This window comes from Chrysochloris asiatica, unplaced genomic scaffold, assembly GCF_000296735.1.
Source record: "Chrysochloris asiatica unplaced genomic scaffold, ChrAsi1.0 scaffold00015, whole genome shotgun sequence".
Lineage (NCBI taxonomy): Eukaryota > Metazoa > Chordata > Mammalia > Afrosoricida > Chrysochloridae > Chrysochloris > Chrysochloris asiatica.
In genome coordinates, this window is record NW_006408533.1 from 18359945 (window position 1) to 18383236 (window position 23292).

Sequence of the window (23292 nt, forward strand, 5' to 3'; positions counted from 1 at the left end):
TAGTTCCTATTTATCTGTTTAAATTCTTATTTGTTCACTAGCCTTTTAAATGTCAACAATACACATGATCTCACCAGGTAGAACACAGGAATCAAATTGACTACCTTTATGGGAAAAGGTGGTGGCAAAGCTCAATGTCATCAGACAAAACAAGGCCAGGGGCCAACTGGGGAATGACTATCAGTTGCTTATATACAAGTTCAGTCTGAAGCTGAAGAAAATTTAAAAATCCATGAGAACCAAAATAATGATTTTCAGTATATCCCACCTGGATTTAGAGATCATCTCAAGAAATGGCTTGATGCATTAGACACTAATGACTGAAGACAAGGAGAGTTGTGGGATAACATAAAGAACATCATGCATGAAGAAAGCAAAAGATCATTAAAATGACAGGAAAGAAAGAAAATACTAAAATGGATGTCAGAAGAGACTCTGAAACTGGCTCTTGAGCATAAAAAAAACTAAAGTGACGAGAAGAAATGATGAAATAAAAGAGTTGAACAGAAAATTTCAATGGACAACTCAAGAATACAAAGTAAAGTATTATAATGAAATGTGCAAAAGACTTGGAGTTCAAAACCCAAAAGGAAGAACCCGCTCAGCATTTCTCAAGCTGAAAAAACTGATGTAAAAAATACAAGCCTCTGTTTATAATATTGAAGTATTCTACTCCTGGTGTAGTGTTGTGGGATAAAGCATTGGACCACTAGGTCAGATTGAACCACAAGGTCAGTGGTTCAAACTCACCAGTTGATTCTTGGAAACCCTGTACAGCGTCACTATGAGTTGGAACCAACTTTACGTCACTTAACAACAACAACATGGGTAAAATGAGTGCAGATGGTGCTGGACTGTACTGCTAATCAAAAGATCAGTAGCTCAAACCCACTAGCTGCAGCACAGAAGAAAGGTGAGGCCTCTTGCTCCCATTAAGATTCATACCCTCAGAAATCCCATACAGAGTCACTATGGGTCAGAACCGACTCAGTGGCACCCAACAACAGCTATGGGGAAATTACTGAATGATGCAGGAATCATCAAAAGAAGATGGAAGGAATACCCAGAGCCACTGTAGCAAAAAGAATTGCTCGATGTTCATACATTTCAAGAGATAGCATATAATCAAAAACCAATGTTATTGAAGGAAGATGTCCAAACTGCACTGAAGACACTCGTCAAAATGAGGCTCCAGGAATTGAAATGTTTCAACAAATTGATGCAGTGCTGGAAGCCCTCACTAGTATATGCCAAGAAATGTATGGCCAACTGATTGGAAGAGATCATATTTGTGCACAAAGAAAAGTGATCCAATGGAATGTGGAAATCATTGGAAAATGGCAGTAATACCACATGCAAGTAAAATTTTGCTGATGAGAATTCAAAAATGGTTACAGCAGTACATCAACAGGGAGCTGCCAGAATTTTGAGCTGGATTTAGAAGAGGATGTGGAGCAAGGGATATTATTGCTGATGTCTGATGGATCTTGGCTGAAAGCAGAGAATAACACCAATGTTTATTTATGCTTTATTGACTGTGCAAAGGCATCTGACTGTGTGAATCATGAGAAACTATGGATAGCATTGCGAAAAATGGGAAATCTTGAACACTTCATTGTGCTCATGATGAACCTGTGCATGGACTAAGAGGTAGTCATTCAAACAGAACAAGAGGGTAGTAAGTGGTTTAAAATCAGGAATGGTTTGCATCAGGGTTGTATCCTTCACTATACTTGCTCAGTTTGTATGCTGGGCAGATAATCTAAGAAATTGGATTATATGAAGAATAGCATGGCATCAAGATTGAAGGAAGAGTCATTAACAACCTTCGATGTGCTGATGATGTAACCTTGCTTGTTGGAAGTGAAGAGGGCTTGAAATATAATGAAGATCAAAGATCACAGCATTCAGAATGGATTGCACTTCAGTGTATAAAAAGCAAAAACCCACACAACTGGACCAATAGATAACACCATGATGAATGGAGAAAAGATTGAAGTTGTCAAAGACTTAATTTTGCGTGGATCTACTATCAACACTCGTGGAACCAGCAGTCAAGAAATCAAGTGACATATTGAATTAGGCAAGTCTATTGCACAAGACCTCTTTAAAGTGTTTAATCACAAAGATGTTAGGTTGAGGACTAAGGTACACCTGACCCAAGTCATTCTATTTTCTGTAACCTCAAATGCTTGTGAGAGTAGGACATTGAATAGGGTAGACTATAGAAGAATCAAAGTATTTGAGCTGTGGAGTAGGAGAAGAATATTGAAAGTACCATAGGTGTCAGAGGAACAACAAATTTGTGTTGAAGTGTGAACAGAATGCTCCTTAGAAGCCAGGATAGCGAGACCTTCTCTCTCATACTGTGGACACATTATCAGTTGGGACTAGTCCTTGGAGAAGAACATCATGCTAGGTAAATGGAAGGTCAGCTAAAAAGAGGAAGACCTCCCCTTCCCCAATGGAATAGATGGACACATTGACTGCAATAATGGACTCAAATGTAAAAGCGATTGTGAGGATGTCTCAGGACTGGACAGGTTTGCTCTGTTATACATAGAGTCACTGTGAGTTGGAACTCACTTGACATAGTGCCTAACAACAACAACGTTTTGAAATACTCTAAATCATATAAAGAATTAGGTCTTTTTATGTTACTTTGTGATTTACAAATGCTTTGATGAACAAGGTAGGTCATGTACCTTGTAGGAAATTTATTGGATATAAAATAAGAAAAATTTTAGAGTACAGGCAGTCTTCTAGTTTCCTGGCAACTCATTCCTGTAAGGTAAGATGGCCTCACTTTCAAGCAGTTGAACCAACCCCAACTCACAAGTACTTCATTACTATAACCTTCACTTTCTGCAGTTGGCAGTTTTAAATCATTGAAAAGACTTTGGACCTTTTCTTGCACTAAAGTAAGACTAAAAGCTATATGAGCCTTTTCTGATTTACTTAGAAAGTCTTAAAGGCATAGTTAGAAACAAATCTTGTTTGTGCCCTGGGCACTGCCTATAGATGTCAAATCTTGAGATTCCTTTAGTAGATCCTTTTCATTTAAAGGTGGTACTGGTTACAAGTTGGGTTGCTATCCGGCAGTTCAAATCCACCATTTGCTCCATGAGAGAAAGATGAGGCTTTCTACTTCCATAAAGATTTACAGCCTTGGAAACCCTGTACTAGGTCCCTATGAGTTGGAATCGACTTGATGGCATGCAGCAGCGTTTAACTATAGCAACATAACAGAAAAGGTTCTTAAAAGATAGAAAAGCATTGTTTAATAATGTGGCAACAACTAAAGTTAGGAATGAGTGATTTTATCTAGATAGCACCTTTAAGTACTCTGGCATTGTGGGATACACTTCTGCAAAGTTTTTACTTCACCAATCCCTGGGCGTTTTCATGAATCTCCTTCAGGTCCAGCAAAAGGTGTATATATAACTGTTAGGGTATACCCCTGTATTTTGACTTGGCCAGATGCTAGAGATAATCAGTAATATGCTAAACACCATAAAATAGGGTCTGAGGAAATGACTGAATGCCATGATGAGCAAGGAGAAATAACCCCATTTATTGAGCACCACTGTGTGCTATGTGTTTCCACACTAATTATTTTTAGAACAAAATGCATTCAGTTCTTGAAAATTCAAAATTTAATTTTTCATTTGATCATTCATGCCAATAAACAATGGAGGAACCTGTGGGGTTTATGGTATTCAGAAGCTGCTCTGGTAAAATGGGGAGGCAGTAAATTTAGGAGTGTACAGAAAAGATTTGGATTCTGTGTGGATGTCACTTATTCATGCCACTGTCTGATGATGTAGGATGAATGTACTGTGCCCTCTTTAGAGAAACCAGCAGCAGTAACAACAAAATGAAGGGTTCCGATTTCTGCTCACAGAGCTGAATGAAATTCTGTATTGCGCTGAAATATGCCTTGGTGACGTTAAAAATAAGATTTATTGTTGTGTGTGTTTTAAAGATTTTTTTTTTCCTTCTGTGCTCTTGATATAAACCACCCCTTCTTAGTGTGATTGAGTAGAAATGTTTTTCAGTGTTAAACATTGATGATACAGGGTTTTTTTTGTTATTTTTTAACTTTATAATAAATTTATAAAGAATAAATATAGTACAAAGCTTCTTTTAAGTATCATCGAGTCGGTTCTGACTGATAGTGAGCCTGTATAGGGGTTCTGAGGTTTTAAAAAAATCTTTATGGGAGCAGAAAGCCTCATCTTTCTTTCCCAGAATGGCTGACGGGCATGAACCACTAGCTTTGTGGTTCACAGACCAGTGCTTATTGTGTATGTGAGTAACATAGTTTTTTTCAAGTACAATTATTTATATGCTAACAAGAAATGAGGGGTTAGGAAAAAAATGAATTAATTCAGAGATATATATGAAGGCGCTTAAAAAAGTTTGTAGGAAAATGGGATTAAAAGTGAATGGAATTTTTTTCATGAATTTTTTGAAATCTCTTCATATGTTGTTTATTTCATTGACAGAATTTTAACTACAAGTATGAAAAAAGTCTAAATCAAAATAAATTGGCTGTTGTCCCTATTTTGATAATAAAGAAGTGAAACCGGTGCTTTAAATTTTTGAGTAATTTTCTCTCCTGGATTATAATTGGGTACCTATGTCCTATGTAGAACTTTCCATTTTGTAGAGACTTCTGATAATTGGAAACATTCTTGATGTAAAATTACATGCACATTTTATTACAAATGTGAGAAAGATACTTTATAAAAGATTTACTTAAAAAAGAAAAAGCCCATGGAAGAATCCAGTTTTGGTAAAATTGTAGCTATGAGCTCATTTTTTTTATTCTAACAAGCTTTTTATTATTATTTTTCCAGAGTAAGTGAGGAAAAGGAAGTGACAGAAGAACGCCTAAAGGCCGAGCAGGAATCATTTGAGAAGAAGATTAGACAGTTGGAAGAACAGAATGAACTTATCATCAAAGAAAGGGAAGATATCCTTTTTTGAAAGTTCTCTTTTTTTTAAGCGTGCAGAAAGTTGGACTCTTTTCATGGACAAAATGTTAACTCCAGAAAAATAATTGTTCTAATTTATAACGGAATCAATCTGCATGTGCTGCCATTTCTAGGCAATCAGAACGACAGTTAACAGCGTGCACTGCTGCTCCCTTTGTGCTTGATGCGGCCATCCAGCTGTTCTGCGGCTGCTAGTATGCTGTGAAGCACTTACTGTCAACTGAAAAAGACAATAAGAGATTGGGGCATTAAAATGTTGTGTTGGAACTTTATTAAATTCTGTTCCATTGCGATAGATGATCTTGAAACCTCTTCATATTTGGTATTCTTTCTAGCTCAAGCTAACTCAAGCAGTTCCAAGGAATTTCACTTTGAAATCACACACACACACACACACACACACACCACCTTTGTAATTTATAGATGTTATCATTGAAAAATAGCTACGATGTAGCATAAAACCATCAAAGCATTTTCATGGAGGAGAAAGCTATTATGTTTAGAATTAGAGAGAGCATTGTATGTGTGTATTGCATTGTTTTTAAGACAGTAAAGTGAAAATAGGTGTTTTAACTTGAGTTGTACTGTAATTAGTTGTGATGTTGTTGTTAAGTGCTGTGGAGTCTGTTCTTACTCATAGCGACCCTCTGTAGGTTTAAAATCTTCCAGGGAACAGAAAGGCTCATCTTTCTCTCATGGAGTGGCTGGCGGGGCTTAAACTGTGGACCTTGTGGTATGCAGTTCAGTGTATATATGAGTTAAAATAAGCATATTTTATTAATTTCTTTTGAATGGATAAATTTTGGAGGAGGTATTTTATTTTATTTTTTTACTGTTTTATTGTGAATTATGTGATAGTTTACATGGGAGAACATTAGTTTTACATTCATTCTATCATATATCGTTTCATTGCCATGGTTACAATCCCCTCCATGCATCATCAACCAACCAAAGGGTACACCCTTCAAGCCTGCCCCCCACACCCCCCGAGTCGTCAGCACACAGCCCCTCTCTCTCTATGGATCTAAAATCCCCAGCTGCTCCATCTCTCCACGTCGTCGTCTCTGCCTCCATCTTAGGCATCACTGCTTCTCTGAGTAGGGTCCAGCACTCTGCTCTTCTCCATTGATGGTCCTAGGGACCTCTGCTCCTAGACTGAAAAGTTAATCACTCCCCTCCTTCCTATAAAATGTCTACCTTTACATTTCCAACTCTCACAATCAGTCCTGATAACAATTATTCACTGTTGTATCACAAGAGACCTATCTGCATTTCATTTCATTAGCCCTGCCTAGACAGATTGGATACTACACAGTGGAGATTCTACCTTCCTCCACGCCCTCTGGATCTAGGTTCCCTCTTGAAAGCTTGTAAGCCAGTCACTTCTTGCCTTTGTAGCCCCCCCCACCCCTTGGGTAGCCAATGTCCAACTTGCCCATCCCTGTCTACTCTGTGTATGAAGGGGGTGGGAATGATTCTTGCTGTAAGGATTTGTTTCCTCTTTAGAGCTGCTGCATCCATAGGTGTAGGTCAAATTCATCAAATCGTTTCAGATTACTTTTTTTTTCCTCTTCTTTCTTTGTCTGGTTGAACTCTGATCATCCAATCATTGAAGCCAGGTCAAGTGGGTATTATCTTTAAGTGTGGGTGTTCTTGTGCATATCCCCTCTCTTCTTATCACCTGGACATTTCACTCTCCACTCTAGTCCTCTGTGGCTGTGTCACTGACACTGCTGGCCGACCAGGTCTCCACCCAGGTTCACAGGAATCTATTGAACATTGTAGGGCTTAACTTGCCACTTCATTGCTGTTTTTTCCTCACTGACTCTGAGCTCATGAGTCCCCGGGTCCCCCCTCGCTGCTGGGCAACCGAGTCTCCACCCGGGTTCACAGTCTGCTGAACAATGCAGGGCTTAGTTTGCCGCTTCATTGGTGTTCTTAGGCCACTTCTCTTTATGGGTGACATGCGTGGTGGCCAATCAGAGCGTGTATTTCCAATGCGTCTTAGTCTTGGGAGAGGATCTGTGCTGAGAGGACCCGTCCACTTGCCTTGATGTCTCCTGGGCTAGCAGTCTACTTGTTCTTGTGGTAGCTTTCGGACTGCCCTTAGTGTTCTGTGTTTTTCCTGTAGGTCTTTCTTTCAAGAAGTGTCTTCTAGTTTTCTGGCTGTTCCAGGCTGGTCTGCTTGCCCTTTTGAGAGGAAGGTTTCCCGTCTCTGAAGGTCTGGATGTGGTTAGGCTTTGATCTATAGTCTTCTGTACTGCCGAGGCTCTTCAGGAATCCTCCTTCACTGGATACCTTGTAGTCCCATTTTAGGTATTCCAATCAGTTATAGGCAGAAGACGGACTCACAAGCTTTCTATGGTGACACCTCTGGCTATTCCTTTCCCCCCCCCTCCTGTGTCTGTTTTATAATATAATGTATGGGAAACCAAGGTTCAAAAGTTAGTCAAGCATCATAACATTATTCCTCCCTTTTCCCCATTCCAACCATATCCCAGTCTCTGTATCCCAGAACCCCCTGTTGTTCCAAGGCTGGGCCTACATCATTTTTTACTTCTGTCCCATTTAGCTCCTTCATACCTGTCTAGTCGTTCTCCCATCTGCTTTGTTCTTCCATTCCCCTCTACCTACTTGAATATTGCCTCCACCTCCCCTCCCAAACTGCCCTGTGTCTACTCCCTGCCCAGTGCTCCACCTTCCCCTTCCGCCCTTAACCCTACCCCTACGTCCTAGCAGCCTGCTAGGAATCCTCTTTAGTGGGATAGTATGGGTTCTTTTTCTTAGTCTTTTACAGTAGTGATCCTATGCAGTATTCTTCCTTTTGTGACTGACTAATTTCACTCAACATAATATCCTTAAGGTTCATCCATGTTAGGAAGTGGCATGCAGCTTCCTTGTTATTTTTCAATGTAGCATAGTACTCCATTGTGTGTATGTACCCCAGCTTGTTTATCCATTCTTCAGTTGATGGGCATTTTGGCTGTCTGCATCTTTTTGCTATTGTAAATAGTGCAGCTATGAACATTGGTGTGCATATATCTTCTCGTGTTGTGGCTCGTTTGTCTTGTGGGTAAATACCAAGTAGAGGAATTGCTGGATCAAATGCTATTTCTGTTTTCAACATTCTGAGGAAGCACCATATTGCTTTCCAGAGAGGTTGGACCGTTTTGCAGTCCCACCAACAACGCAGGAGTGTCCCAGTCTCTCCACATCCCTGCCAGCATTTATTGGCCTCAGATTTTTTTTTTTTTTGCTGTTATTGCTGGTGTGAGATGGTATCTCATTGTTGTTTTGCTTTGCATCTCTCTAATGGCTAGTGAACGTGAACATTTCTTCATGTTTGTTGGCTGCCCGGATCCCTTCCTTGGTGAGTGTCTGTTCATATCCTGTGCCCATTTCTTAATTGGGTTATTTGTCTTAGTTTTGTAGATATGTAGTATTTTCCTATATATTCTAGAGATGAGTCCCTTATCTGATACATCGTTGCCAAAGATTTTTTCCCAGTCTGTGGGTTCTCTTTTTACTCTCTTGGTGAAGTCTTTTGATGAACACAAGTTTTTAATTTTTAGTAAGTCCCACTCGTCTATTTTGTCTGTTTTTGTTTGTGGACTTTTCAAAATGTGTGACAGCCTGTATATGCCCTGAATTAGTGCCCTCACATTTGTCCCTATTTTTTCACTGATGATCTTGGTAATCATTTCTTGATAGGAGAACTCATCCCTCTCTGTGCACTGGATGACTCGGTCCAATACCAGCACATTGCCATAGGTTTTACTGTGGAAGACAAAGATGTCCTGGTATCGCAAGTGCTGATGGTGTAGTAGCTGCTCCCCCTGCAGAGACAAGGCTGGCCAGGTCACAGGCTGCAGGTCTCTTGGAACCAGCCCTTGCGGATGGCATCTGGGCAGGGGGCGACAGGGTTGGGCTCCCTGGCGGGCGGGCGGGTGGCGTGGGGCGCAGGCCTGGGACTGTAGGCCACAAGAAGCCCGATCATCATTGATTTGATTATTAATAATTATTTCAAAGATTCTGCAAGTGGCAACAATTATCATAGGCAGATTTAAATTCTGTCTTTGAGAATACTAAGGAAATGAAAGCATAAGATAAATAAATTAGTTCTCTTGGAAAAAAGAACAAAAACTTAACTATCAAAAATGAGTTCTCAAGTTGTATTTTTCTACTACTGATAGGAAATTATATAACGTAAAATTTCAGACTAGATTTACTTAGTAGAACATTATGAAATGCTTTTTCTGGCTCTTATTTCTAAAGGAATTTTCAATTCTTTCTCTCTGTAACACTGACAGTTGGCAGTTTAAACCCATCCAGTGGTTTCACTGGAGAAAGAGTTGGAAATCTGCTCCTGTAAAGAATACAGTCTGTAAAAGTGTTATAGTCTAGAAAAGATTATCGTCACATGGGGTTGCTATGAGTTGAAAATTCATGTGATGGTACCTAACACTAACAACATGACACTTTAACATTTGTATAATCGTCTTGGCCCTCATTGACTTAACTGCCTTAGCTTGTCTACACACTCTTTTTTGTGTTGTTCTTCCTGCTACCTTTCTCTCTAGGTTAAAATAATCTTGCTTAGTCAGAATTCCCCAACAAACTGTGGTCAGCTGGTTTTGTTCTGTCACTTCACACAAAGATTAGTGATTTGGGCCACTAACATTTTCAACAAAAGGAAGGATAGGAATACTTTCATTTGCAACAACAGCTTGGATGTAGAGGGTCCGTTTTGCCTCACATATTAAGAACTCTGAATAAAGGTAGCACCTGTAATTGATTCTCTGGCTTAAAATTTGCAGGGCTGACATGTCTACAGTACTCTAACCTTTCTCTAATGGCTGTAAACTGTTAGCTTCAATTTCACACATTACATTTATTTGCATAGGGGCAGAAAAAACGAGAAAGAAATCATGGCAGTTGCTACTCTTCCACTATGTGGAAAATCATATCCAAGTTCTCTGACACCAAATTGCAAAAGTCAATTAAATCCCATGTTAATTTATCATAAGTTTTGTTCCCCTCTACTCCACCTCTGTTCTTATACCAGTTACACATGCAGCATTTCTTCCTCTGAGCCTTTCCTCTAGGAGCTAAGATAGCCCTTACAAGTTAGAGGGCAGAGTCTTCCAGACTTCCAACTCTGCCCAAGACCTCATATATCACCATGCTTAGAGACCAGTAACCTTTCAGAATACCAGCTTTAAGATCAGATGTCTCCAGGGCTCTTCCTCCTATCTTACTTGCTAACTCCATCTACTTCTTCAAATTCGATAATCTGTTAGAACACCTCACAGAATTCTGGGAAATGTCATACAAGTGTATTAAGGCAAAAAAGGATATAAGTGGAGAGAGATGCAAGTGTTGTTTTCTAGGTCCCAAAAAAGGGATGTGCTAACCGTCCACATGGGTTGATGTATTTAACCAGCCGAGAAGCTCAGGGAATGTCAATTCCAGAACTTTTACTTCTCCTTCTTATTGTTGTTGTTAGGTGCCATCGAGTTGGTACCAACCCATAGTGACCTTATGCACAGCAGAACGAAACACTGCCCAATCCTGGGCCAACCTCACTACTGTTGCCACACTTGAGTCCATCTATGCTACCACTTGGCCAGTCCATCTCGTTGGGGGTCTTGGGGTCTCATTATCCAGCTCCATTCCTCTGAGGACAGTAGCTATCAGGAGAATTTGCTATCATTCTATATGGTTTAGTCAGCCCTCACCCAGTATAAGTCATAAATCCTTAGGTGTTGTCTGTAGTCCCCATCAAAGACACACGTCAATCATTGGGAACAGTCAGCCAAATTCTTTGGGTAAAGTTAATCCCACATCCTCCTTTCTGGAAAAAAAAAAAGTAAAAATTTTATCAGACGTCTCTCCTATAGTTTTTCATGTAATATTATCCATAACTTTCTAAAATGACGATCTAGAGTTGTAAGGGAGGCTAAGCAAGTTTATGTTAACTTGCCCAACTTTTGTATTGGAAGGCAGTGAGGGAGAAAGGGAGTGGGAATGGAGTCAACTTCTAACTGTCAGCAGGATTAGGAGATAAAAAATTTGTTTGTTACGTAAGGACATTCCGGGGATAAAAGATGTACGTTGGAATCTGGGGTGAGCTAGGAAAAAGGTAAGAGAGATAGGAAGTAGATAATTTAGAAGTTAATGTGCTGGACTGCAAGGTTGGTTTGATCTGTAAGGTGGGTTCAATCTCACCCGTTGCTCCTCAGAAACCCTATATCGTGTTGCTATGCATGGAACTGACACAAGGGCACTTAACATATGTATATCCAACCACTGTTAGAATGTGATTAATATTGTAATTTTTTGTCTGGTCGTATGCTCAGCTAAAACAAGCGACTATCTGGAAAAAGAAGATCTAATTTTGAATTTAACATTCTAAGACTGTCTAAACTCAGCATGTCTGTGAATGTTTTTTGTCAGGTTAAATGTTAAGATACCCCAGGTGATATAGTGACTGTTTATCCCATTCTGCAGTGATTAAGCTCAGGTTAGCGAACTATTGCCTGTGGGCAGCTTCCAGCCACACTTACTCATTTATGTATTGTATGCTGCTGCCTTTGTGTTTCACTGGCAGAGTTGGGTCATTGCAACAGCAGTCCTGTTTCCCACGTTTATTTATTGTCTGTGTCTTCACAGAAAAGTCTGCTGACCCAGATCTAGCTCTTAGGTAAGTAGGAAGTAAAATGGCATGCCAATAAAGACACTTAGCCTGTAACACAGTTAGACTTACTTTACATGATAGAGAGGGTTTGACTTGAGCATTTTTTTTTTCTTTTAAACTTTTCATTGTGTGTTTAATGAAGGTTTACCAATCAAGATCATTAGTTTTATAGTCAATAAACCATACACTTTGTTTCATCTCATTGATTACAGTCCCCTCCATGGAACAGCAGTGATCCCACTTCCTCTCTGTGGTTCTTATTTCCATTCCACCCCCTTCCCATTCCTTCTCAACTTTTTTCTTAGGTAAATGTTACCATTTTGATCTTCAATGATTGACTATTACATGATGAACATATCTTACAAGTGTTGTTGTCCCCCATTATATACCTTTCTACTGCTTGACTAAAAATTGGGTTATGAGGATGAGTTTCCTTTCCAGATCTGAAGGGTGGTTGAGGGCCATAGTCTTGGATTCCTCCAGTTTGTTTCTGACCAGTAAGTTTGATTTTTTTTTTTTTTTTTCTTTAATAATTTTGAGTTTTGTTCACATTTTCTGCTCCTCTATCCAGGACTTTCTAATATCCCTTTCAGAGCAGTCAATAGTGGTACCAGGCACCATCCAGTTCTTCGGGTTTAAGAGTCATGGTTACTGATATTCACATTTAGCATGTATTCTTATTGCTAAATGAAGGTGGAGTGAATGCTAGACCATTATCAAAAAATGGAAATGGTATAGTTGGTATACTTGAATTTCCCTCTACTGTACTTCTTTGACCTGATAATCTTTATTAAAGATTTCTCTAGTTACCCTTAAATACATGTATCTTAGAGCTTTGTTGTCAAAGAAGGGAAAAAGGAAGATATGACTTTTAAAAATGGTTTTTATTCCATATAGATTATTGTTGTTGTTGTTAAGTGCCATCAGTTGGTTGACCCTTTTTAGGGTTTTCGAAGTGGTGCATTTTTGTGAGAACAGAAAGCCTTATCTTTCTCCCATAGAGCAGCTGGTGGACTCAAACCAACAACCTCATACTTCATACACACTGAATAAAAGCAATTCTCAGTTTTACTAGATATGGATAAGGAATGAGATGGTTAGTTCTGGTGCTCATTTCTGTACCCTTCTGCATTGGCTTTTTTTAGGTTATACAAGTACATAGGCTGCATGTTGTTAAGTGCTGTTGAGTTGATTCCAACTCATAGCGATCGTATATAGGATTCCCAAGGAGCAGCTGGTGCGGTTTGAACTGCTGACCTTGTGGTTCACAGTCCAGTGCTGATCCAGAGCCACACCAGGAGTCCAAGGCTGCATGGTGGTGTTGGTTATGGGCCATGCAGTCTGTTTCGACTCATAGCGACCCTGTACAGGGTTTCCGAGGCTGTAAATCTTTACGGGAGCAGAAAGCCTCATCTTACTTCTGTAGAACAGCTGGTAGTTTTGAACTGCTGACCCTGAGGTTAGCAGCTCAATTCGTAACCACTACACTACAGGAGCTTACTTAACAAAGATATGTTGACCTGCTCTCTGTTTTAACTGTTTCTATGAAAGGAAATCTTCTCTGTACCACGTGAACCTGCTGAGTGTTTAATGGAAGAAAACCAAGCTATACTTTCTTCTTTCAGAGACTAGATTGATGGAAATGTTGTTTTTATCCCTCTGGTCTCTTTCCATGATCTCTGTGGTTGGGATTTAATAAATTGAAGTGGTTTAGAGCTGCTTATAGCTCATCTTCTTAAGCTTATTGCATGGGTAGTCATTTTAGAAACTTTGTTCTCAGAAGAAGAATTTAAAGGACATAACCTTTTAACCTTTTTGAGGAGTGTTTTAGGATGAACCAAAGGTTTCAGTTTGTTTTTGCTGAAAATAAGAGAGAAAATGCTTAAAGAATTTGATTTAATTACTTAGAGGCTCCTGGTGTGGTGCTGTAGGATAAGCACTTAACTGCTAACCCCAATATTGGTGGCTCAAACCCACCAGTTGCTCCTTGGAAACCCTATACAGGGTCACTATGAGTCGGAGATGACGCCATGGCACTTAACAACAACATGCTTAGAAAAACAACTTAGAAGAAATCACTGATTCTGAATAACAGCAATACTCAAAAGCATTCAAAGCTCTCTGTTTAACTGTACATCACTGCTGCAAGTGCTGGAGTACTGTGATGTGCCACCAGCATCTCATAGACTTTACTAAGGGCCCTGGTTAATTCCTAGGCTTGCCTAACCAAATACCTCAAGCTGCATAGCTTAAGAGAACAGAATGTTATTGTCTCACAGTTCTGGGGGCCAGAAGTCCAAGTCTGCATGTTAGTTGTGCCATGCTCACTCCAAAGTGTCTAAAGATTCTCTCTCATCTCTCTCATTTCTTTTACCTCCAAGCATTGCATTTTCATATGACAGTCCTCCTCTGTTTGGCCCTTCTCTTTTGTATAGACAACTGTCCGATCAGGACCCACCTACTCCAATATGACCTCATGTTAATTTTAGTGGTAATATGTCCATATGCTTCATTTCCAAATAAGGGCAGCTTTATAAGTACCAGGAGTTAAGACTTTAACATGTCTTTCTGAAGGATATCATTCAATCTGTAACAGATAGGAACCAGACTGTAGGAAGCTCTTTAGTAGGTCTGGAGTAGAATGGGGTTCCGAGAGGGTAGGATTTAGGGGAGTAGAAATAAATTTTATGAAAAAGGAAGTAAGTTTCAAGGGAAAAGGTCTCTTTAAAATTAATTTTATGCTCATAAGAAAAGGCAGGGATTCTCTAATACTAGAAATAATTGTGGTGTTGTTGTTGTTGTTAAGTGCTGTTGAGTTGGTTCCAACCCATAGTGACCCTCTATAGGGTTTCCAAGGAGCAGCTGGTGAGCTCGACCTTGAAGTTCAAACCAGCTTTGCAATCCAGCACATTAATCCACAGTGCCACACCAGGACTCCAGAAATAATTTTAGGAGAATTTAAAAATCTAAATGTCTTAAAATAAACATGAGTATATGTGGAAGAGAAAGAATGTGGAAGAGGACAGAGGTGTTGTGTCTGATAGTATGGGATGCTAATGTAACGAATTAAGTTGCCATTCATTCTGATGAATCTTGTACTTTATGTTAGGAATACATATTGGGTTGCTGTTTTTAGATTTATACATTGAATTATTTTGTGATAGAATATATTCTGTATACTTGGTTAAAGGAATTTATTCCATTTAGCAAGTCACAAACAATGTTGTTGTACTAGTCTAATAATTATTTTTGTTGTTCAGTGCTGTCAAGTTGGTTCTGACTCAGCGACTGTCTAGGGTTTCAGAGGAGCAGCTGGTGGGTTTGAACTGCGAGCCTTGCACTTGCAGTCCAGTGCTTATCCTACAGTGTCACACCTGGACTCCGTAATAACCTTTAATAGTGCAGAAATTGTAACTGCTCGAGGCCCTTTTATTTGCTCTGTGATCTAAAGTTAGGTCATTATTATATGAATTGTAACTTCAAATCAGAAAACTGTCAGAGGAAATCAGGGACGTAAACATTCTTAAGAACTGATTAATACTAATTTTGTTGCATAAACCATTCTTAAAGTTTTTTTATTATTATTCTTTTAGAAATATTTACATATTAATGCTAACCATGAGGAATAATTAATGACAAATGTTTAGGGAAAGAAAAAAATATGTAAAATGTTATCCACATACTATTAATTAAGTATGCTTGCCAGACCTTTCTTCCTAGTTGTCATAGTCCAGAAACTCCACTGGAAACCCGTCTACTGTAGGTGACCGTGCTGGTGTTAGAAATACCATTATCATAACAACATGAAAGTCACCACAGGACGACAAAGTGACAGCAGATAGGGTGGGGTGGTAGGGTTAGGGTGTTTAGACATCATCCTCAGATCTCTTTTCCCTGATTTTTATTCTCCTGGTTGGATATCAGTGCATTTTTGGAAAATGATTTTTGTCACTATTTTTTATGATGAGTGAGGTTTGTCTTTTGATTTGATTTTCTGCATGTGAGCCTTAGCGCCTCCTGAGAGCAGTTTCTATCTGGTTTTATATAGAGTGGCACAGGGATTCAAAAAGATGTGACTGAGGCATCTAAAAGAGCCCAATGGATAAGGGGTTTGCTAAGTTTGAACATTTTTTGAACTTTATTTAGTTTTTTATTTTCTTGTCAAAGGAGTTTGTTGTTATTGTTAGCTGCTTTTGATTTGATTCGTCCTCATGATGATGCTATGTGTGTAGAGTGGTTAAGGCGGTGAGCTTTTAGAGCTACATCACCAGGCCGGCCTTCCAAAGTGCCTCCAGTGGAGCCGGACAGCCTTCCTGCTAGTTTGCATTTAACTCTTCATTCAACCAGGGACTGTAAAATGTCAAGTGGTATAGAAGAATTAATGATGAAAAACAATCCATGTCCCACCCTCTCACTGTTCCATCCTGCCCCCTATTCACATGTTAGAGGCAGGAGTGTGGATACATTTTACTTTATTCTTGTGGTTATCCCATTTCTCTCAAGGTATGTCAACTTTAGATAGTTTCTGTCAGTCTCCTACTATTCTCCCTCCTTGCTACTTTTTGATTATCTTTGTAATCATTATTATTATTACTTTTAACTTTTTATTGTGAATTGCATGAAGGCTTACAGACAAGATCATCAGCATTACATTTGTTGATTTGTTTCATCTCAATGATGACAATCCCCTCCCTGCAACAACAGTTCTCCTGCTTCCTCCCTGTGATTCTTATTTCCATTCCTTTCCCTTTCCCATCCCTTCTCAACTTTGTCCTTAGGAAAATGTTCCCCCTTTTGATTTTGACTGCTTGACCATTCCATGGTGAGCATACCTTACTAGTGGTGTTGTCGCCCCCTATAAACCTATCTACTGTTTGGTTGAAAATTGGGCCACGAGAGTGAGTTCCTTTCCAGACCGGAAGGGGGTCAAAGGCTATAGTCTCAGGTCTTTAAAAAATAATTTTGAGTTTCGTTCCACGTTTTCTCTCACTCTTAATGGGACCCTCTTAATGTGATCGCTTTCAGAGTAGTTAGTAGTGGTATACAAGTACCATCTAGTTCTTCTGGTCTCAGACTCATAGAGACTAACGTTCACATGTTACATTAGTCCATTGGACTAATGGATTCCCAGCCTTCTCAATTCTTATCACTCTTCTTTCTTCCACACATGGAGAGACCAATAGCTGCACCTTAGACGGCTGCCAGTGAGCTTTCAAGATCCCAGATGCTTGTCCTTGTAATTATTTTAAAAGAAAATTTTGTGGTAAAATATATATAGCAAAATATTTTCCATTTGAATCATTTTTAAGCAAACATTTTACTGATATTAATTGTATTTGCTAAATTTTAGTCCTATCACCATGCTCCATTTCCAAATCACTGATGCTGTAGGAGACACACTGAATTGGCTAACTCCAAGTCCTTGACTTATGAAAAGTTAAGTGATTCAGATGCTAATACTGTGAGTTAAGTCATTATCCCCATGTTCGAGTCTATCAACTGCCTCTTAGTCTATGTGTAGGTTCTTCATGAGCACAGTTAAAGGTTCTGGAATGCCCATTCTTTGCATTGTTACCAATAGCTTGTCACGATCCATGAAGTCAAAAGCCTTTGCATAGTCGATAAAGCATGAGTCAGTATCTTTCTGGTATTCTGTGCTTCCTGCCAAGATTCACCTGACATCAGCAATGATATACCTCCTTCCAAGCCCTCTTCTGAATCCAGCTGGAATTTCTGGCAGTTCTTTTTCAGTGCACTGTGTTTGAATTAACTTCAGAAAAATTTTACTTGGATAGGAGCTCTGGTAGTGTAGTGGTTACGAATCGGGCTGTGACCGCAATGTCAGCAGTTCGAAACTACCAGCTGTTCTGTGGGAGAAAGATGAGGCTTTCTGCTCCCGTAAAGATTTACAGCCTTGGAAACTCTATACAGGATTGCTATGAGTTGGAACCGACTCCACAGCACATAACAACAACAACAAATGATATTAATGATACTGTTTGATGATTTCTGCATTCTGTTGGATCACCTATCCTTGAATGGACACAAAGATGCCCATTTTTGACAACTTCCAATTGTCCTAGGTTCATTCCTTTTACATTTCACTTCCTGATTATTAAAGGATGTTTGCAGCTGTTTATTCTCATTTTGAGTTGTGCCCCATCATCAAATAAAGGTCCCGAAAACTTTACTCCATTCATGTTACTCCATTCGTGTCATCACATTCAACTCTTCTTTGAGGAGACAGCTCTTCCCCAGTGTTATTTTGAGTGCCTTCCAACCTCAGGGCCTTATCTTCTGGAAGGTACTATATCTAACACCCTTTCTGCTGCCCTTCATTATGTCTCAATATTCAATTGTGCTGACCGTGCTCCACTGCTATTCATAAGGTTTTCAGTGGCTGAACATTCAGAAGTAGTCCGACTCCCTTCTTCCTAGTCTTTCTTAGTCTGGAAGCTCATCTAAACTGTAGGTCACCTTTCTGGTATTTAAAATACTGGTGGCATAGCTTCCAGCTTCACAGCAACACAAGCCACCACAACATGACAAACTGACAGATGAGAGGTGGACAAATCTTTCATGTTCTGGGTTGAATTTATTCCTTGGTTTTTTATTCTTTTAGGTACTGATGGAAATGGGATCGTTTCCTTGATTTCCTTTTAAGATTGTTCATTGATGGTGTATAGAAATACCAACAATGTATGTTGATCATATACCCTGCAGTTTTGCTGAATTCATTTATTAGCTCTAGTAGTTTTCTTGTGGATTCTTTGAGATTTCTATGTAGACAATCATGCCATCTGTGAAAAATAATAGCTTAACTTGTTTTTTTTTTTTAAGTTTTTTTCTTGTCTTTTTACTCCTACTAGAATTTCCAGTAGAGTGGTGAAAGCTATTCATTCTTGTCTTGTCAGATCCTGTGGCCAAACTGCTTGCTGTCTAAGAGGATAAAGACTTTACCATTTCAAAAGTCACCTTTTTGGATTCAGCATTTGTTTCGTGGCTGCACTGCTTTACAGAATTCTTACGAAGTTTAGTCTACCAATTTCTGGTTGTTTTTCTCAGTGGTCTGGTGAGGAAACAGGGGCATGGAACAACTCATGCTGTCTCCTTTCAGTGATTCATTTGTTTGTGAAGCTCAGCAGAATAAAATGAAAAAAAAGATTTCCTAATCTTTAACTTTTAAAATTTCTCAGTGATGGTTCTGCACTGGGTAACTGGTGCTGGATCTATGTAGCATTATTTAAAATTGCTTGTAAAGTTTCAGCAGTTCATGTATAAAGACTTTTAAGAAATCAGTCTCATCATAGTAATTGTTCAGGAGAGTTCATTATTCTCTTTAGCCTTTTATATTTACGATCTTCTGTAAAATGTTTTTCTGATGTCATCACTTCAGCTGAATCGGTTTGCTGTACTGCAGTCTGTTGTTATTCCTTTAGATTTGAAGACTATACTAAATGGCTTTATCATTAATCAGTAACAGATTTGTCTTAGTGTTTATAACCTTTGAGTGGACTTTACTTATGAATAGTTAAGTGATTCAGATGATAAGACTGAGTTAAATTTGAAAAAGAAATAACATTTTTCTAAATATTATGCCCAAGATACTGTATTTTCAAGGTCTGTGATTTTTTAGAATATGTAAATCTGATTATGGTAGAGTTATGTAAAGATCAGAAACACACAGAATATCTGAATTGAATTTCCCTAGAGTCCTGGTGGCACTGTGGGTTAGGCATTGGGCTGTTAATCACAAGGTTAGTAGTTCAAACTTACCAGCCACTCTAATGAGGGAAAAAGACGCGGCTTCTGTTCCCATCAGGATTTACAGTTTTAGAAACGTAGATAGGGTCCCTCTGAGTTTGAATTGACTTGATGGCAGTGAATTTGTTTGATAACTGTAACAGGATATTTGGTGGTGCTGTGGGCTAAGCACTAGGCTGCTAATTGCAAGGTCAGTGGGTTAAACCCATTGTCTGCTTTGCAGTACAAAGATGAGGCTGTCTCCACCTCTAAAGATTTATAGTCTCAGAAACCCTAAGGAGCTGTTCTACTCTGTACTAGTAAATCAGCCTCATAATAATTGTTCAGGAGAGTTCATTATTCTGCTTAGCCGTTTATGTTACTGATCTTCTCTAACGGGTTGCTCTGATGTAATCACTTCAGCTGAATCCATTTGCCGTACTACCTCTTGCTATTCCTTTAGATTTGAAGAATATACTGAATGACTTTATTATTAATGGCTATGAGTCGGAATTGACTCGATGGTAGTAGGTTTGCTGTTTGTGTTTTACAGACAGATGGTGAGGTCTGTCACTTTCTCACTAATTTTATCAGAAGAGAATTTCCACGTTAATGAGCACCTAATTTTCATAAACTCCTCAGGCTTCAAGAAGAGTCAGGGTAAATAGAGTTCCTCCTACCAACACAGTTTCAAGCAGTCTTAAATAATATGGCCTAAAACGGTTAAATATCTAAAGATATGCTGGTCTGTTTTTCAAGTCATTGTTATTAGGTATTTTATTTTGTTTGGTCATACCTATAAGGACTTTTTTTACACAGTAATGGTGATAAACACAGGGGAAAATGATCTTAAAAGGAGCAATAGCTTCATGAATGAGGATCGGCATAAAGCCAGTTCCTAGAATGCAGAGATCTATCATATTTTCCTGCTTTCCTACTTCTCATTTCTGATACCAGCTGCCCATGTTGCATAATCTTTCTCTGAGCCTAGCCACCCGGAACTAGGGCAGCTCTTACAAGTTAAGAAGATACTATCCTTGGTTTTGCTAATTTGAGTCTTAGAACTCACAGAAGATTTACTTATCACAGGAGACACACAGAGTGAGTCAAAAATTATCTGCACTCTAGCTATAGAAATTATTATAATCAACTTGTAGAATAGAAATAATTTTTCAACATAAATCCCTTGCTTTTCAATGAACTTTGTCCATCTGTCACTAAGTTGTCATATTCCTTTATTTTAAAATGTTTTTAGCTGAGCTGCAAGCCACAAATGCACCGCTGTCTTCACTTTTTCATCAGAGGTGAATCTTCATCCTCAAAACAGTGCTTTCAGGGGACCCAACAGGTGAAAGTCCAATAGAGCAAGATCAGGCCTAAAGATCAAGATGCTTTAACACCTCAAAATGAAGTTTTTGCTGATTGTCTACAGTGTGGGCAGAGGTCAATGAATGTACATTGTCATGCAAGATCAGAATGCCCTTGGATAGTAGTTCTCTGTATTTAATCTGAAGTTTAGGCTTGAGCTCTTCAGTGAGCATCTCATTGTAATGAGCACTGTTGATTGTTGAACATTTTTCTTGACAGTGTTCCAATACTGGTCCTTGAGAATCCCAGAAAACAATTAAAGCATCCATTTTCCAGCCGATGGTTGACTTTTAAACTTCTTCTTGGTCGATGATTGAGGATGTTTCTATTCCATACTCTGTTGTTTACTCTCAGGCCTGAGTGATAATTCCATGTCTCATTACCTGTAATGATTTTTAAGAAGAAACTTTTACCTTTCTCTGAGTATTGGTCTAAATTTTGTTTGCAGATGTCCAAACCCTTCTGCTTATACTCTTCCGTGAGTTATTTCGGTACCTATCTCACACAAACTTTTGAAAATCCAAGTCTGTCAGAGATTATTTCATAGACAGAGCTATGACTGGTTTGCAAATGATTTACTACATAATCCACTGTCATTTGTCTGCTCAATAGAATCATTTCACGTGCATGCTCTGTTGTTATCAGCCATAGTTGTGGATGGGCATTTTAGTATAACTGGAATGAGGATAATTTTTGACTCACTTACGTACTTACAAACTGGTACTTAACAACCAGTTACTTTATAGTTGTTGTTGTTGTTGTTAAGTTCTGTCGAGTCAATTCTGACCTATAACCACCCTGTACAGGGTTTCCGAGGAGCAGCTGGTGAGCTTGAACCACTGACCTTGCAGTTCAGATGGCTTTGCAGTCTGGCGCATTAACCCACAGCACCACACCAGGACTCTTAATTTATAGTAAAGGGATCGTTACAGTAAAGATATCTTGGAAGGTTCCCAGTGCTATGTTTCAGCCACACCACCAGCACTTTGCCTTTCCTGCCGCAGAAACACACTGAGCTTTCTTGTTCTGGGTTTCTATTGGCCAGTCCTATGTGATGACTAAATGGTGCCTCCTCTGGCTGCTTGATATTAGTCTCCTAGGTCCGTCTTTTCTGGTCTGGCCAGCCACCACACATCAGCACCCATCCTCTGGTGTGGCCTATAAACAAGAGTAATTCTCCAGAGTCAAGGACAAAGGCCACCTTACTTTAGGTAAAACTAGTTCCTTTGCCCCACAAGAGGTAAAAGGAGAAAAGGAGAACTAAAGGAAGGATTATGAGATCAACAAAAGGATTGAAAATTGTAATTACCACAGTGAATCTATGTTGTGGTGACAAAAGAGAATAATTATAAAGTGAATGGGGTGGAGGTGGGGGTTGGGGGAAGTTGCCTCAAAGCCGCTTCTACTTCATATCCTCAGTATACCAGGCAGAGTACCAGGCCTAGTTCCGAGGTCTGGAGAAAAAGAGAGTGAGAAGAAATGTTAGTATGGTGGTTAAACAGAATTTAGATATAGGTGTGGCGCTGTAGGTTAAGCACTAGACTTTTAACTCTAAGTTGGTGGCTCAAACCCACCAGTCACTCCATAATCACTCCATGGGGGGAAGATGCAGCAGTCTGCCTGAATCTGTGAAGATTTGTAGCCGTGGAAACCCTCTGGACCACCTCTGCTTCGTTCTGTAGGGTCATCAAGTTTGTTCCAGCTCGTAGCCACCCTGTACAGAGTCAGAATCAACATGATGGCATAGCTTACATAACTAGTGTTGTTGTTAAGTGTCATCCAGTCGGTTCCAACTGCCAACCTTGCCGACTTTGTGGGGTCCAGTGAATTATCCTGCAGTGCCACACCAGGACTTGTATGACGTTATGGAATAATCTGAGATGCCAGAGAAATGTTTCATTAGCTGTTGTTGTTAAGTGCCATCAAGTCAATTTCAACTCATAACCCTGCGTAGGATTTCCAACAAATGACTGGTGGGTTTGAACTGGCAACTTTGTGGTTACCAGTCCAGTGCTTATCCTACAGTGCCACATCTAAGTTGCCTTTCTTTTTTTAAAGTAAAAATAAAAAATAAAAAAATGGAATGTAAGCAGCTATTTTTAAAATTTTAAGTAATTAGAAATCAATGTCTCCACTGTGACTTGTCTCACTGTGTGACTGGAGTCCTGGTGTGTGGCGCTGTGGGCTAATGCACCAGACTGCAAAGCCGTTTGAACTGCAAGGTCGGTGGTTCAAGCTCACCAGCTGCTCCCTGGAAACCCTATATACATACATATACATATACATATACATATATATATACAGGGTTGCTGCAAGTCGGAACCGACTCGATGGCACTTCACAACAACAGTGTGTAATTTTGGAAAACACTGGAATTACACTTTTACTTGGAATCTTGACTTAGTTCTGCCTTGAAGTTAGCTGTATGACCTTGAATAAACTAACCTCTGCAAGTTTTCATTTCCCCGTTGCGCTGCTAAGTAC

The 23292-nt window shown here is 39.3% G+C and overlaps 1 protein-coding gene across 1 annotated transcript in view; it reads left to right on the forward strand.

The window, feature by feature from the left end:
• The window catches only part of KIAA1328 (KIAA1328 ortholog), a 344940-nt gene that overhangs the window by 28457 nt on the left and 293191 nt on the right, over positions 1 to 23292 (forward strand). Inside the window, exon 5 of the mRNA XM_006835083.1 lies at positions 4863 to 4978. Coding sequence (XP_006835146.1) covers positions 4863 to 4978 — 116 coding nt within the window. The remainder of the gene's footprint in view (positions 1 to 4862; positions 4979 to 23292) is intronic.